This window comes from Canis lupus, chromosome 26 (assembly GCF_011100685.1).
Source record: "Canis lupus familiaris isolate Mischka breed German Shepherd chromosome 26, alternate assembly UU_Cfam_GSD_1.0, whole genome shotgun sequence".
NCBI classification, from domain to species: Eukaryota; Metazoa; Chordata; class Mammalia; order Carnivora; family Canidae; genus Canis; species Canis lupus.
Genome location: NC_049247.1, coordinates 6,061,591 through 6,074,553, shown reverse-complemented (window position 1 = coordinate 6,074,553; position 12,963 = coordinate 6,061,591). Strand labels below are relative to the sequence as shown.

At 44.2% G+C, this 12,963-nt stretch overlaps 1 protein-coding gene across 4 annotated transcripts in view; it reads left to right on the top strand.

Annotated features, from left to right (window-relative positions):
* DNAH10 (dynein axonemal heavy chain 10) overlaps positions 1-12,963 on the top strand; it is a 131,851-nt gene that overhangs the window by 61,250 nt on the left and 57,638 nt on the right. For all 4 annotated transcript variants that reach the window (XM_038574799.1, XM_038574797.1, XM_038574796.1 and 1 more), the window contains 9 exons: positions 22-205; positions 1,584-1,718; positions 2,605-2,757; positions 4,621-4,809; positions 6,633-6,779; positions 7,354-7,545; positions 9,372-9,490; positions 11,362-11,520; positions 12,744-12,879. In XM_038574799.1, coding sequence (XP_038430727.1) covers positions 22-205; positions 1,584-1,718; positions 2,605-2,757; positions 4,621-4,809; positions 6,633-6,779; positions 7,354-7,545; positions 9,372-9,490; positions 11,362-11,520; positions 12,744-12,879 — 1,414 coding nt within the window. The remainder of the gene's footprint in view (positions 1-21; positions 206-1,583; positions 1,719-2,604; positions 2,758-4,620; positions 4,810-6,632; positions 6,780-7,353; positions 7,546-9,371; positions 9,491-11,361; positions 11,521-12,743; positions 12,880-12,963) is intronic.

Sequence of the window (12,963 nt, the reverse complement as noted above, 5' to 3'; positions counted from 1 at the left end):
TCCCACGTCTCCTCCTTCCAGCATTCTCGAGGCCCGGGAGTTTGAATGGGAAAGTCAGCTGCGGTTTTACTGGGACCGGGAACCGGATGAGCTGAACATCCGTCAGTGCACGGGCACATTCAGCTACGGCTATGAGTACATGGGCCTGAATGGGAGGTTGGTCATCACGCCGCTCACAGACCGGATTTACCTGACTCTCACCCAGGTGATGGGCTGTGGTCATTCGCCGCCTGTGGTTATGGGTTGTTCTCTAAGCATGATTAGGGTGACTGGGGATATCTCTACTGGGTTGACCAGTGTCCCTCCCTTCCAATTCATGTCCACACTAGGAACCTCCGATGTGACCTTATTTAGAAGTCGGGTCTTTTTGGATTTAATAAGTGAAGGATTGAGAACATCCTGGATTAGGGCCATAAGTCCGATGACTAGTGTCCTTGGAAGAAGAGGAGAGGACAGAGAGGCAGGAAAGGTGATGCTAAGACAGAGGTGGGGATTGGAGTGATGTGGCCAAAGCCAAGGAATGCTTGGAGCCACCAGACCAAAGAGAGCCCCCCCTGGAAGCTTCAGAGAGAGCACAGCCCTACCAACACCTCCATTTCAGGCTTCTGGCCCACGTTGCTGTGAATGATTACATTTCTATTGTTTTAAACCCCAACTTGGTGGTAATTTGCCAGGGCAGCCCCAGGAAACCAGTGCCAATATTAAGGGACATTGTTTAAAATTCGTAAATGAGTTTCAACTCAGAACATGACCTACTTGCCACCTTTTGGAATTGTGCTATTGCAGGTTCAGGCATCTCCTAAAACCACTCTCAGGCTTAACAATTTGCTGAAAGTGACTCACAGAACTCAGAAAAGCCATTATGGTCATAGTTGTGGTTTATTATAGCAAAAGGAGATGGATCAAAATTCGCAGTGGGAGATGGCTGAGGATGGGGTCTGGGAGAGACCAGGCTGGGAGCATCGTTGTGCAGATGGCATTATCTCTTGTAGCAACTACACATGGCTGCAGGCAGGATGTATTGCCATCCAGAGAAGCTCACCAGAGATGCTTGGTGTCTAGGGTTTCAGCTGGGGACTGGTCATGTAGAAATGACTGGTCATGCTTGGATTGCTGACTTTAGTTCCTAGCCACTCCAGAAATCAAGCTAATACCATGTGGCCCAAAATCACTGTTCTCAGGACATTCCAAGGGCTTTGAAGTCAACTCCTAGAATTTGGAGACAAAGGGTCATCAAACCTTTCCTTGGGGAGGACTAATCCTTTACTAAACAGATGTACATGTGTCCATGAGCCTCATTTCTGGGAACTCCTGGTACATTGTCTTCAGGGTAGGCAGATTCCAGCATGTTGCTAGAATCTGATACCCTGGTTCCTATATCATGGCATGGAGGTGGTCAGTAGAAGTCAAAGGAAAAACACAGAAAAGAAATGTTAAAAATGTGACTGTCAGAAAAGGTGAGCATTAACCTGTCCATTGCCACATGTATATTCCACATATATTGTCACAGTGCTTTGGGAAATGGCACCTGTTTCCTTGTGTGAATCAGACAACATGGGCTTTGTGGTTTGGCTCCTTAACAGGCGCTGTCCATGTATCTGGGAGGGGCCCCCGCTGGCCCAGCAGGTACTGGCAAAACCGAGACCACCAAGGATCTGGCCAAAGCCCTGGGCTTGCTCTGTGTTGTGACCAATTGTGGTGAAGGCATGGATTATAAGGTATGACCTCAGTGTCACTCCTGGTACTGCTACTGGACAGAGAGCAGAACATGGGACATGGTAGGAAGGCATTTCACCCCATACTCTTCCATGAAAAGACATGGAGACAGCTGGAGGAAGAGAGCAGATAAATCTTTCACCCTCGGTCTCAGAGCTTGTGTGTGTCTGCTTGTTAGCAACATGTAGGCTAAACATCGAAAACTGAAGTCCCACCAGAGCCATGTAATATAAATAAGAAAGTAGCAGGTGGAGACCATAGAGAGTGGTGAGGGCCATGGCCAGCTGGTGGGCCAGAGGGAGAGCCATTGCCTAGCTGCGGTTCGCTGTTACTACTTGGGAAAATGAACCCAGTGTTGCTTGATGTTCCAGTATTTCTTTTTTTAAAAAAAAGATTTATTTATTTATTTATTTATTTATTTATTTATTTATTTATTTATTTATTTATTTATGATAGACAGAGAGAGAGAGAGAGAGAGAGAGAGAGAGAGAGAGGCAGAGACACAGGAGGAGGAAGAAGCAGGCTCCATGCCGGGAGCCTGACGCGGTACTCGATCCCGGGACTCCAGGATTGCGCCCTGGGCCAAAGGCAGGCGCCGAACCGCTGAGCCACCCAGGGATCCCTGATGTTCCAGTATTTCAAGAGAAGCCAGGATTCTGGAGTTTTTCATAAAATTCCGTAATTTGTAAAGTCCTGTGAATGGGAACTGGCCCAGGAGGGTCCTGGAAGTCTTGCCAGAAAGATCCACCAGTGGGGTGATTGGCTGGCTGCCTCTCTGGCAACCGGATCCACACTCTCTGTTTTAACTTAGGGAACATATCTGTAAATATGTCACTTGTGATTTTAAAGTTAAAAATTGCCCTTGTCCTGACATTTCTTTCACTCTAGGCCATTGGGAAGATTTTCTCTGGCCTTGCCCAGTGTGGGGCTTGGGGCTGCTTTGATGAGTTCAATCGAATCGATGCCTCTGTGCTATCTGTCATCTCATCTCAGATTCAGACGATCCGAAATGCTCTGATTCATCAGCTAACCACGTTCCGGGTGAGCATGAGTGTGAAGCTGGGCCTGATCACACTCTTCAGGGTGGAAACTTTGCTGTGTTCCTTTTGAAACATCAGATGAAGGCTTGACAGATTTTTGCTTTTGAATTGAGGTAGTTGGGTTTCCCAAAATTATCAGCATCTTTGAGAATTAGAGACTGCAGTATTCTAGAACTTCAAACTAATTCCAGACATAGAAGTAGTAGTAGCTATAGACAAGTAAGGCAGTGTTCTCAAGTAAGTAATGTCCAGAGCCCCCTTTAAAGAAAAAAACAAAATTCTTGGTCACTTCCCAAGTTTGAGGGGGAAAAAAAAAGCAACCTTAAAGATGAATGTTCCATTCAATTGAAATGTCTTTCAATAGATAGTATTACACAGACAGAAAATTTTGCCTTCTGCCTCGTGAAGTTAGGGCATTAAAACGAGCTGGATTTTTAAGGTTGTCATCAAAATGAAAAGGCAAATTAGAAAAAAAATTTTGAGCATCACTGATTTCTGCCCATCCAAGATTATATTTGCAGACCCGAGCTGGTAAGTCTGCAGTAAGTTATAGCTGATGATGCTGGATCAGAATTTGGAAAAAAACGATCTTTACATGATTTAGATAGTCCCAAAGTTGGTTCTGTGACAAAGGGGACCAGAGTGCCTGGGCCATGTCCCTGCACCGGGGTCCCCTGGGATCCTGGCGTGCTCTGATGTACTCCCTACCCCCTGTGTGCCCCACATTCTTGTCACCTTATGCCACTTGCCTTGAGGGCACACTGGGCCCTGTCACAACATTTTTGTCCCTGTCTGCCTAGGATTGTCCTTCCTTCCCTTGTGCCTGAAAAACTCCTCTATATCCTCCAAGGCCCTATAGAGCCTCATCGAGAGGGCTAGTGAGGATTCGCTCGTGGGTCCCTCTGTGCCCCTGGCACCCCACCACTTTTTCTCTTAGACCACAGTGCAGTTCATTGTCAAGAGATTGTGGAAACTAGATACTGTTAAACATTTTCAGGATTCCCATAAAGGCTTTGGATGGATTTTCTTTTAATTGGTTCTCCTGGGCCCCACATGGATATAAGGGAGTGGGTGACGGTGAGCAAGTGAGCAGGCTTGGGAGACAACATAGTGGCCTCCTTCCTCAGGGAGCATCAGCTATCTGCTGGATGGCCCTTTTGTTCCTGAGGCAGGCTGTGCCTCATAAAAATACTGTTTTCTATCTTTTATCTGTCCAGTGGACCGGTAAAAGAAATAAAATGGTGAAATCTTAGAGGAAAAAAAGTTGAGACAGGTGAAAGTTGGCTGTAGGCTAAAGAAATTCAAAACAGGGTAGTTTGTGGGTCCCTGAGGTGCCTGGAGGAATGGAGGCTGGTTTCTGGAAGGATGCTGGGGTGGGTTTCTGTGGGAAGAGTTGGTGCTCGGGTGGGGGTGGTGGAGCTAGAATGGGGGCAGGGACCAGTGACATGAATGAGAATCCACTTTGTGCGGAGCGTCAGACTGGGTGCTGGGGCACAGATCGATTGCCTCATTCAATCACCACAACCTTGCAGAGAAGGAGACTCACTCAGAGAGGGTAGGGAGCCTGTCCAGGCTCACAGAGTGCCCGCATACTCCCCACGCTGCACTCCTTCCCAGCACCTGCTGCTTCTCGAGGTGTGCAGACTCTGGATTTGGATCACAGTTTGGCAGGGGCAAAGCTCATCACCTAGGACCCTTAGGCGAGAACCACAAGGACAACATTTGAGGCCTGGAAACAGACGGGAGTCAAAGGGTGGTGTCTTCCTTGTACCATGAAGATGAACAGCCCCGTGGCTCTCTCTGTCCCTTTCCCTGGTGGTGGGCCTGCTGGCCTCATACCCCATTCTTTCCTGTCGCCCTCCAGTTTGAAGGGCAGGAGATCGCCCTGGACTCGAGGATGGGCATCTTCATCACCATGAACCCGGGCTACGCGGGCCGCACGGAGCTGCCTGAGTCAGTGAAGGCTCTCTTCAGGCCCGTGGTGGTGATCGTGCCTGACCTGCAGCAGATCTGTGAGATCATGCTCTTCTCCGAGGGCTTCCTCTGGGCCAAGGTGATGTCTTGTTGGAGCCCTGCTCAGCCGTCCTGGGACCCCACCCTGCCTCTGCTTTCAGGCTGGGACTTGGGAAGTTTGCATTCTGTGTGGCTTAATTGTGTGTGTGTGTGTGTGTGTGTGTGTGTGTGTGTGCGCGCGCGCTTTGTCTCTCCCTCCTCCTGTCTCTTTTTAAAATTGTTAGTTTTATTTTCAAGTAATCAGACTCAACAAGAAGTGGGAACAATAGAACAGAGTTCCATGTACCCCCTGCCTCCCCTGGTGATGACAATTTATACCCCCAAGGCAGGTTGTCAAAACCGGGACCGGGAGATGGGCATGGTGCTATTATCTCAGGCACAAGCTTTATCTGGATTCCATTAGTTTTTACATCTCCCTGTCTCTGTGGTATGTTTGTTTGTATATAGTTCTAGAACATTTTGTTGTATGTGTGGCATAGCCAGTGCCACAATCAGGATACAGAACTGGGCCATCACCACAAAGAAACTCCTTCCTGTCATCCCCTGGTAACACACCCTCTCCTTGGCCCTAACTCCCAGCAACCACCTCTCATTCTCTAACATGACAGTTGGTCACTTCGAGAATGTTCTGTACTTGGAATCCATACATATGTAACCCTCTGAAATGGACTTCTTTCACTTAGCCTCATACCTTGAGAATATGTGGCTTTAAAACACACACAGACACACACAAAATCTCCTTTATCATATTTTAAAATATGTGTAAAAAGTATGCACCTATGTTTTCCCAGAAGGTTGTGAAAAATGTATTAAATAGCAAGTGCGGGATCCCTAGGTGGCGCAGCGGTTTGGCGCCTGCCTTTGGCCTAGGGCGCGATCCTGGAGACCCAGGATCGAATCCCACATCGGGCTCCCGGTGCATGGAGCCTGCTTCTCCCTCTGCCTGTGTCTCTGCCTCTCTCTCTCTCTCTCTCTGTGACTATCATAAATAAATAAAAAATTTAAAAAAAAAAAAAAAAAAAAAAAAAATAAATAGCAAGTGCTTTCAACACAAAGGGTTGTGAGGTCTCTTTTCTGTAATTTTTTAAAAAGGCTTTTGCTGCTTGCATGTTGTCTGGATTTTAAACAGGAGTGGTGGGATCTCTGGTTCTTAGTCCTCATGCCATCCTTAGGGAGCAGCAGGCTTTGAATCATTGATGTAGTAGTCAAGATCAGTAGCTACATCAGTAGTCTGTGAGTGGCTGACTCATCTTGAAAAATGAGTTACAGGAGAAGCTTTTTTAATTTAAAGATTTTATTTATTTATTTGAGAGAGACAGAGATTGAGAATGAGAGAGCAAGAGAGAGGGAGAGAGAGAGAGAGGTAGAGCGAGCGCGAGCAGGAGTTGCAGGGGCAGGGCAGAGGGAAAAGGAGAAGCAAACTCTCTCCTCTATCCCAGGACCCTGAGATCATGACCTGAGCCAAAGGCCGATGCTTCCCCTACTGAGCCATCCAGATTCCTCCAGGAGAAGATTTAACATGTTCAGGTCTAAATAAGAAGGAGGCATATTTTTGGAGTGTGGGTGCTATGATTTAAAAAGTTGGATGCGTTTTATTCTTAAGCTAAGGCAGTGAAGATCATCCTCAGCTTTCAAAGACAGTCCTCAAATTTTAGCAAGACTGGCATTCTTTGAAATTAGTTCCTAATTTGTCATCATTGAAAACAAAGGACCCATCCTGGTGTTTCTCTTAGAGGCAAGGGTCTGCTTGTTTATAGAGCAGTTCCATTGAACAATTTTATGTCCATTTTCTTTGTAGAATGATGTCCTGTTGCTTTTAGGTCATTCTCTTTCCTTGTTTTTCATTATCTTTGATCACAAAAGACGCTGTCCAAAAAGATGACTGTTCTGTATAAGTTGGCCCGGGAGCAGCTCTCCAAGCAACATCACTATGATTTTGGACTGAGAGCCCTGAAATCCGTATTGGTAATGGCTGGAGAACTGAAGAGAGGCTCTTCTGATCTCAGAGAGGTAGGGGCCATGGACACCGATGTTCTCCAGGTCTTTATCTGGTTCATGTGTACCTAACAAACACTGGGACATGATGATGGACTACAGCATAGTGCTCACAAGAAAGTTTTAGTTTTAGCTGTCACTTCATTTACTTCATTTGGTTGCTGGCCTTAATTGGATCTCTTATTATTTATTAGTAGTATATGCTTTTTTCCCCTAATTTGACTAATTACCATAGGTCAAGTTGAATGTCTTCACAACTCTGATGCTTCAGTGGTAATAATCAATCCATAATTGCAGGATGGTGGGGTGGAGGGGTGGGGATAAACCCAGTTCTCAAGAAAGCATGAGAATGATTTTTTTTGTTTTTGTTTTTCTGCTTTGCAATAAAAGTACAGAACTCACTCCAAAGCAGACTTCTCAGTGCTGCTCTGTGGGCAACAGGCTCACATGTCTAGAGACTGTACTTTCAATGTTTTATGTCTTACATTTTATATGAAATTTCATTTTATATTTCATTAGAGGATTTCTATACTAGTCCCTGGGCTTTTTGGAAATAATCCTTAAAGACATCTGTTTCGTTCTGCCCCAGGATGTGGTGCTGATGAGGGCCCTTCGAGACATGAATCTGCCCAAGTTCGTATTTGAGGATGTCCCTCTTTTCCTTGGTTTGATTTCTGATCTGTTTCCTGGACTAGACTGCTCGCGTGTTCGCTACCCCAATTTTAATGATGCCGTGGAACAGGTGCTGGAGGAGAATGGCTACATTGTCTTACCTGTCCAGGTAAGAATGGTGCAAAATGTGAAAATGAGTTCATAGGCTTCTTCTGGGTTTTTGGTCTTTCCATCTGAAAAAACTAAATGTGGAAAAATACACATAACATTTACCATCTTAACCATTTTTCCCTGATTTTTTTTATTGTGGTAAGGTACACATAACAAATTTTCCCTCATCTTACTCATGTTTAGTATAGTTTATTATATATTGTTACGTTTATCTATATTGTTGTGAAACACATCTCCAGAACCTTTCCATCTTGCAAAACTGACACTCTATCTCCATTAACCAACACCCCCACCCGTCTCACCCCTCCCCCACTTCCTCCCTCCCCCCTCCCCATCCTGAGGCCTGATGCCCACCTGGTACCTACCCTTCTGCTTTCTGTTCTATAAATCTGGCTCCTCTGGGGACATTATGTAAGTGGAATCTTGCGGTGTTTGTCCTTTTGTGACTGGCTTTTTTCATTTAGTGTGTTTCATAGTTTATCCATGTCATAGCAGGTGTCAGAATCACCTTCCTTGTTAAGGCTGAATAATATTCCACTGTACATACATACTACCCTCCAGTTGTTTTTTTTTTTTTAAAGATTTTATTTATTTATTTATTCATGATAATCAGAGAGAGAGAGAGAGAGAGAGAGGCAGAGACACAGGCAGAGGGAGAAGCAGACTCCATGCAGGGAGCCCTACGTGGGATTCGATCCCGGGTCTCCAGGATGGCGCCCTGGGCCAAAGGCAGGCGCCAAACCGCTGCGCCACCCAGGGATCCCTGTTTTTGGCATCATGTGATAACTCCAGTATTTTGTTTTGGGGTCCAGCTATCTAATATTCTCTCCCCACCCCACCTTTTTCTTTTTCCAGAGTCACACTTACAAGGAAAATTAAATTAGATGTTATTGATAAAGTGTTGATCATCTGAAGTCTGTAAGGTTGTATATGTTGCCAGAAAGCCATAAATTATGGCCAAAGTGTTCTGCTGAGTGTATAAATGCCTAAAGCTGCACAACCAGGGTGGCCACCTTTGGTTGGGGTATCTCAGGGTATCAGGCTACCCAGAAGCCTCGAGCTGGGGCAGCAGGTACTGGCCGCAGATGAGAGTGCTCTCTGCGCTTTTCCTGACTCTGACATTTTCCTCTGGAGGTGGTTGTTTAAAAAGGGAATGTAAAATGGCATAGCAGCTATGAAAAAACAGTCCGGCAGTTCCCCAAGTAGTTAATCATACAGTTACCACATGCCCCAGCAATTCCACTACTATGTATCTACCTGAGAGAAGTGAGAATATATGTCCATGCAAGAACTTATACACAAATGTTCATAGCACTGTTATTCATAAGAGCCCAAAATAGAATCAATACAAATATTCATCCATGGATGAAAAAACCAGATGAGATCTTGCCACACAGAATAGTATTTGGCCGCAAAAAAGCATGCAGTCCTGACCCACGCTGCAATGTGGATGAACCCTGAAAACATGCGAGTGAGAGTAGCCAGACACAAAGGCCTGCATAGACTGTGTAATTCCATTTACGTCACTCTGTTTCTGTGTGGAGAATGGGGAAAACCATGGAGATAGAAAGCTGATGGGCAGTGCCAGTGTCTGGAGGCAGGGTTGGGAAGAGGTGATTAATGAATACAGAGTTTTTTGGGGAGGATATGGGTCATGAAAATGCTCTAAAATTGAATGGAGTAATTGGTGCACATACTAAAAACCCACTGAATTGCACACTTGAAATGAGTGAAATGTGTGGAATATGAATTACAGCTCAACAAAGCTGTTTAAAAAAAAAAAAAAAGGTGTGTTTACCCTAGCTGCTAATCTTTGCCCCACAGGTGGATAAAGTGGTTCAGATGTTTGAGACCATGTTAACCCGCCACACGACCATGGTGGTGGGGCCCACAGGAGGGGGCAAGTCTGTGGTCATTAATGCTCTGTGTCAGGCCCAGACCAAGTAAGTATGACCCTGAGGTAGGGCCTGGTTGCCAGGGTGGTTTCCTGGTATGGTTGTTGGTGGTATCACCAAGTCCCCCTTGGTTTCTCAGTTCTTAGGAAGTTAAATTTGTTTTAAAACACTGCTTTGTTTTTAAAAGATTTTATGTATTTATTTAGAGAGAGAGTGGGGGAGGGGCAGAGGGAGAAGGGGAGAGACAATCTCATGAAGACTTGTGCTGAGCATGGACCCTGACATGGGGCTCAATCTCGCGACCCTGAGATCATGACCCTTGCAGAAATCAAGTCAGATGCTTAACCGACTGAGCCACTCAAGTACCCCAGAACTGCATTTTTTTTTAAATTTGTGAAGGCAAAAAGTTCATTCATGTTTGAACTGACATATAGCTACCACAAAGAAGACATTTCAATTCAGGGTGGAATCCAGTTAGAAAGGAACACAAAACGTTTTTAATATGTTAGATGCATGGCCATCAATTATTTTCATGACCCAGTCATTTTCAGAATTGCATACAATACAAAAAGAAAGAAGGGAGGGGACCCATTATTCAGGGTGAAATATTCAGTCCTAAATACTGAAATATGAACACATCAGTGTCCTACGGTAGACTCAGAGCATCTCTACTTGTTTCATTGCTGATTTGCTATTTTAGAAGGCAAAACAATGACCCTTTCGTGCATTAGACTGTGACTAGGTTTATCTGTGAGAGGAGTATATCACAAACAACCTTATAAGGATATTTTGAAAATTAATTTGTTAAGTTGTATTTTCTTGGTGTTCAGGTTGCTCCTTCAAAGTAAGTCAGGACACTCATCATTATGCAACACTGTTATAGTATCAGAGTGGCCAGAAACAGAGTGTTATCTCACCAAAGACTTTGTTATCAGCAGCCCAGTGGGAGCAATGCTGCTCCAAGGGAAAGGAATCTCACACTCCAGAATACAGGATATTCTGGAGACTTGTGAATTGTAGTGCCTATCCTTAAACTGAAATGGATTTTCTGACTTCTCACTTTTCTCTTAAGCAAGAACTAGATTCCAGAAAGACTTTACTGCATGTTAACAAAAATCTAAATCAAGCTTTATAATCTTTGTGACTTTAATATTTCTAGATAGTCTATAAAATCTGCTGAGTAAGTGACTGTCACTTTTTCTTATTTCTTATGTTTCTTATGAGAAAACCAATGGACAGTGGCTTACTGATTTTAAGTGGGTTATGCCTTGGCCATCTTGCCTTTTATTCTTTAATTAATTTATTGTTAAATAATTGATAGAACTATTATATACATATGCATATATATGCATGCACCATTATTTTTATTTACTTATTCAGTTAATCATGAACTGCTGTTTGTGTGAAGTCTGGTTTTCTGCAGATGAATTAATTCCATAGTGTTGCAGGAGTTTGCAGGCATGAAGGGTGGCAAATGCCCTGTGTACACAATTTATAAAGTCAGCAACACAAAGTGGATATCCTGTAAATATGAGGATTGAATATTAGTAGTCCAAGTGTGTTATGTTTTCTTGGATAACTATGATCTCTTATATACTAGTTATGAAATATTTACATAAATTGTTGTAGGCATGAATATGTAGCTTAGTTTCTCGATGCCCTCAAAAGGCAAAGCTGTGCTTTCAGTTCAGCTGAAAGCACACTTGTGTTGGGGCCACATTTTTGGTGAAACATGGTTTCCTTGCATTTAGTGTAAACCATTAACAGTAAGCAGGAAGCCCACAGGAGAGTTTGTGTGGGTTGCATTTTAAATTCTGGATTGGATCCAAAACATCGAATCCTCACATAGGTGGTGCAGACTGTTTTCCTAATGCATTTAGGCCACCTGGACCACAACTGCAGCCTCTCATTTGATTTAGGCTTGGGCTGATGACAAAGCTGTACATCTTGAATCCCAAAGCTGTGAGTGTCATAGAGCTCTATGGCATCCTAGACCCCACCACCCGAGACTGGACAGATGGAGTGCTGTCAAACATTTTCAGGGAGATCAACAAGCCAACGGATAAGAAGGAGCGAAAGTGAGTACCTTTTTGAGTTAGGAGGGAGCCTGGGTTAGTTCATGTTCATTATTTAAATGTTATGGATGAAAAAGACAATGTATAGTATTGAAGTTTCATTAATGGATGCCCACAGAATTAGAGACAGATGTCAAGGGCCCTGTTCACAAAGTGCCAGGTGCAATCTTAGTTCTCTATGTGTTATCTCTGTCTGCTCAACTGGGAGGAAATTCTCCCCTCTGTAAGGGCACTTGTCATTGGAGAAGGGCCCACCTGGACAATTAAAGATGCTGTCATCTTAAGGTCCTTAAGTACATCAGCAAAACCCTCCCCCACCCCCCAATATGGTCATAGTCACAGTTTCTGGATGAACATATCTTTTGGGGGCCACCATTTCAATCTGTTACACATGGGCATATGAAATACTTTCCTTTTCTCCTGACTTTACCATAAGAAAACTTGGTGTCAAAACAAGTGATAAATAGTTGTTGATATTCAGTCTCAGTTTTAAGAAAAGAATGAGATAGACTGTGATACTGTCCATCCCCATGGACAGCTGCTACTGAGCTTCAGCAGATTGTTCCCGTGCAGGAATGCAGGTCTGTGTTGGGAGGATTCCAGTTTGCAAGAGAAGCAAGACATCCAGATTTTTGTGTTTTTTTTTTTAATTTATTTATGATAGTCACACAGAGAGAGAGAGAGAGAGAGAGGCAGAGACACAGGCAGAGGGAGAAGCAGGCTCCATGCACCGGGAGCCCGACGTGGGATTCGATCCCGGGTCTCCAGGATCGCGCCCTGGGCCAAAGGCAGGCGCCAAACCGCTGCGCCACCCAGGGATCCCTTTTGTGTTGTTTTTAAATTCTTCAATGATGGTGACTGACTCAAACAATTTTTTAAAAGATTTATTTATTTATTTGAGGGAGAGAGAGTGTGAGTAGGGGGAGGAGCAGAGGAAGAGAATCCCCAAGCAGATTCCCCAATGAGCACTGAGCCTGAAGTGTGGCCTGATCCCATGACCCATGAGATCATGACTGGGCAGAAACCCAGAGTTGGACATTTAACTGACCAAACCACCTGGGTGCCCAGACTCAGTTTTTATGTTTGCTTTTTTTCCCATTTGATTTTATGGGTCAAACTTCTGGAACAAGTTGGGTGCTCAGTCTCAGGTCCTTGCTATGAAACTCTGAGAACAAGACATCAACATGATTCCCTATGAAAGCTTGGGTTATTTTTACTTGCTATAGGTATATTTTATTTGATGGGGATGTGGATGCTCTGTGGGTAGAAAACATGAATTCTGTGATGGATGACAACAAGCTGTTGACATTGGCCAATGGGGAGCGCATTCGGCTTCAAGCACACTGTGCTCTGCTCTTTGAGGCAAGTAGTAATGAAAAATAGTTTTAATATGTCTTTCTTTTCAGTAAAAGTTTAAATTTTCATTAAATTGATAATAAATATAGA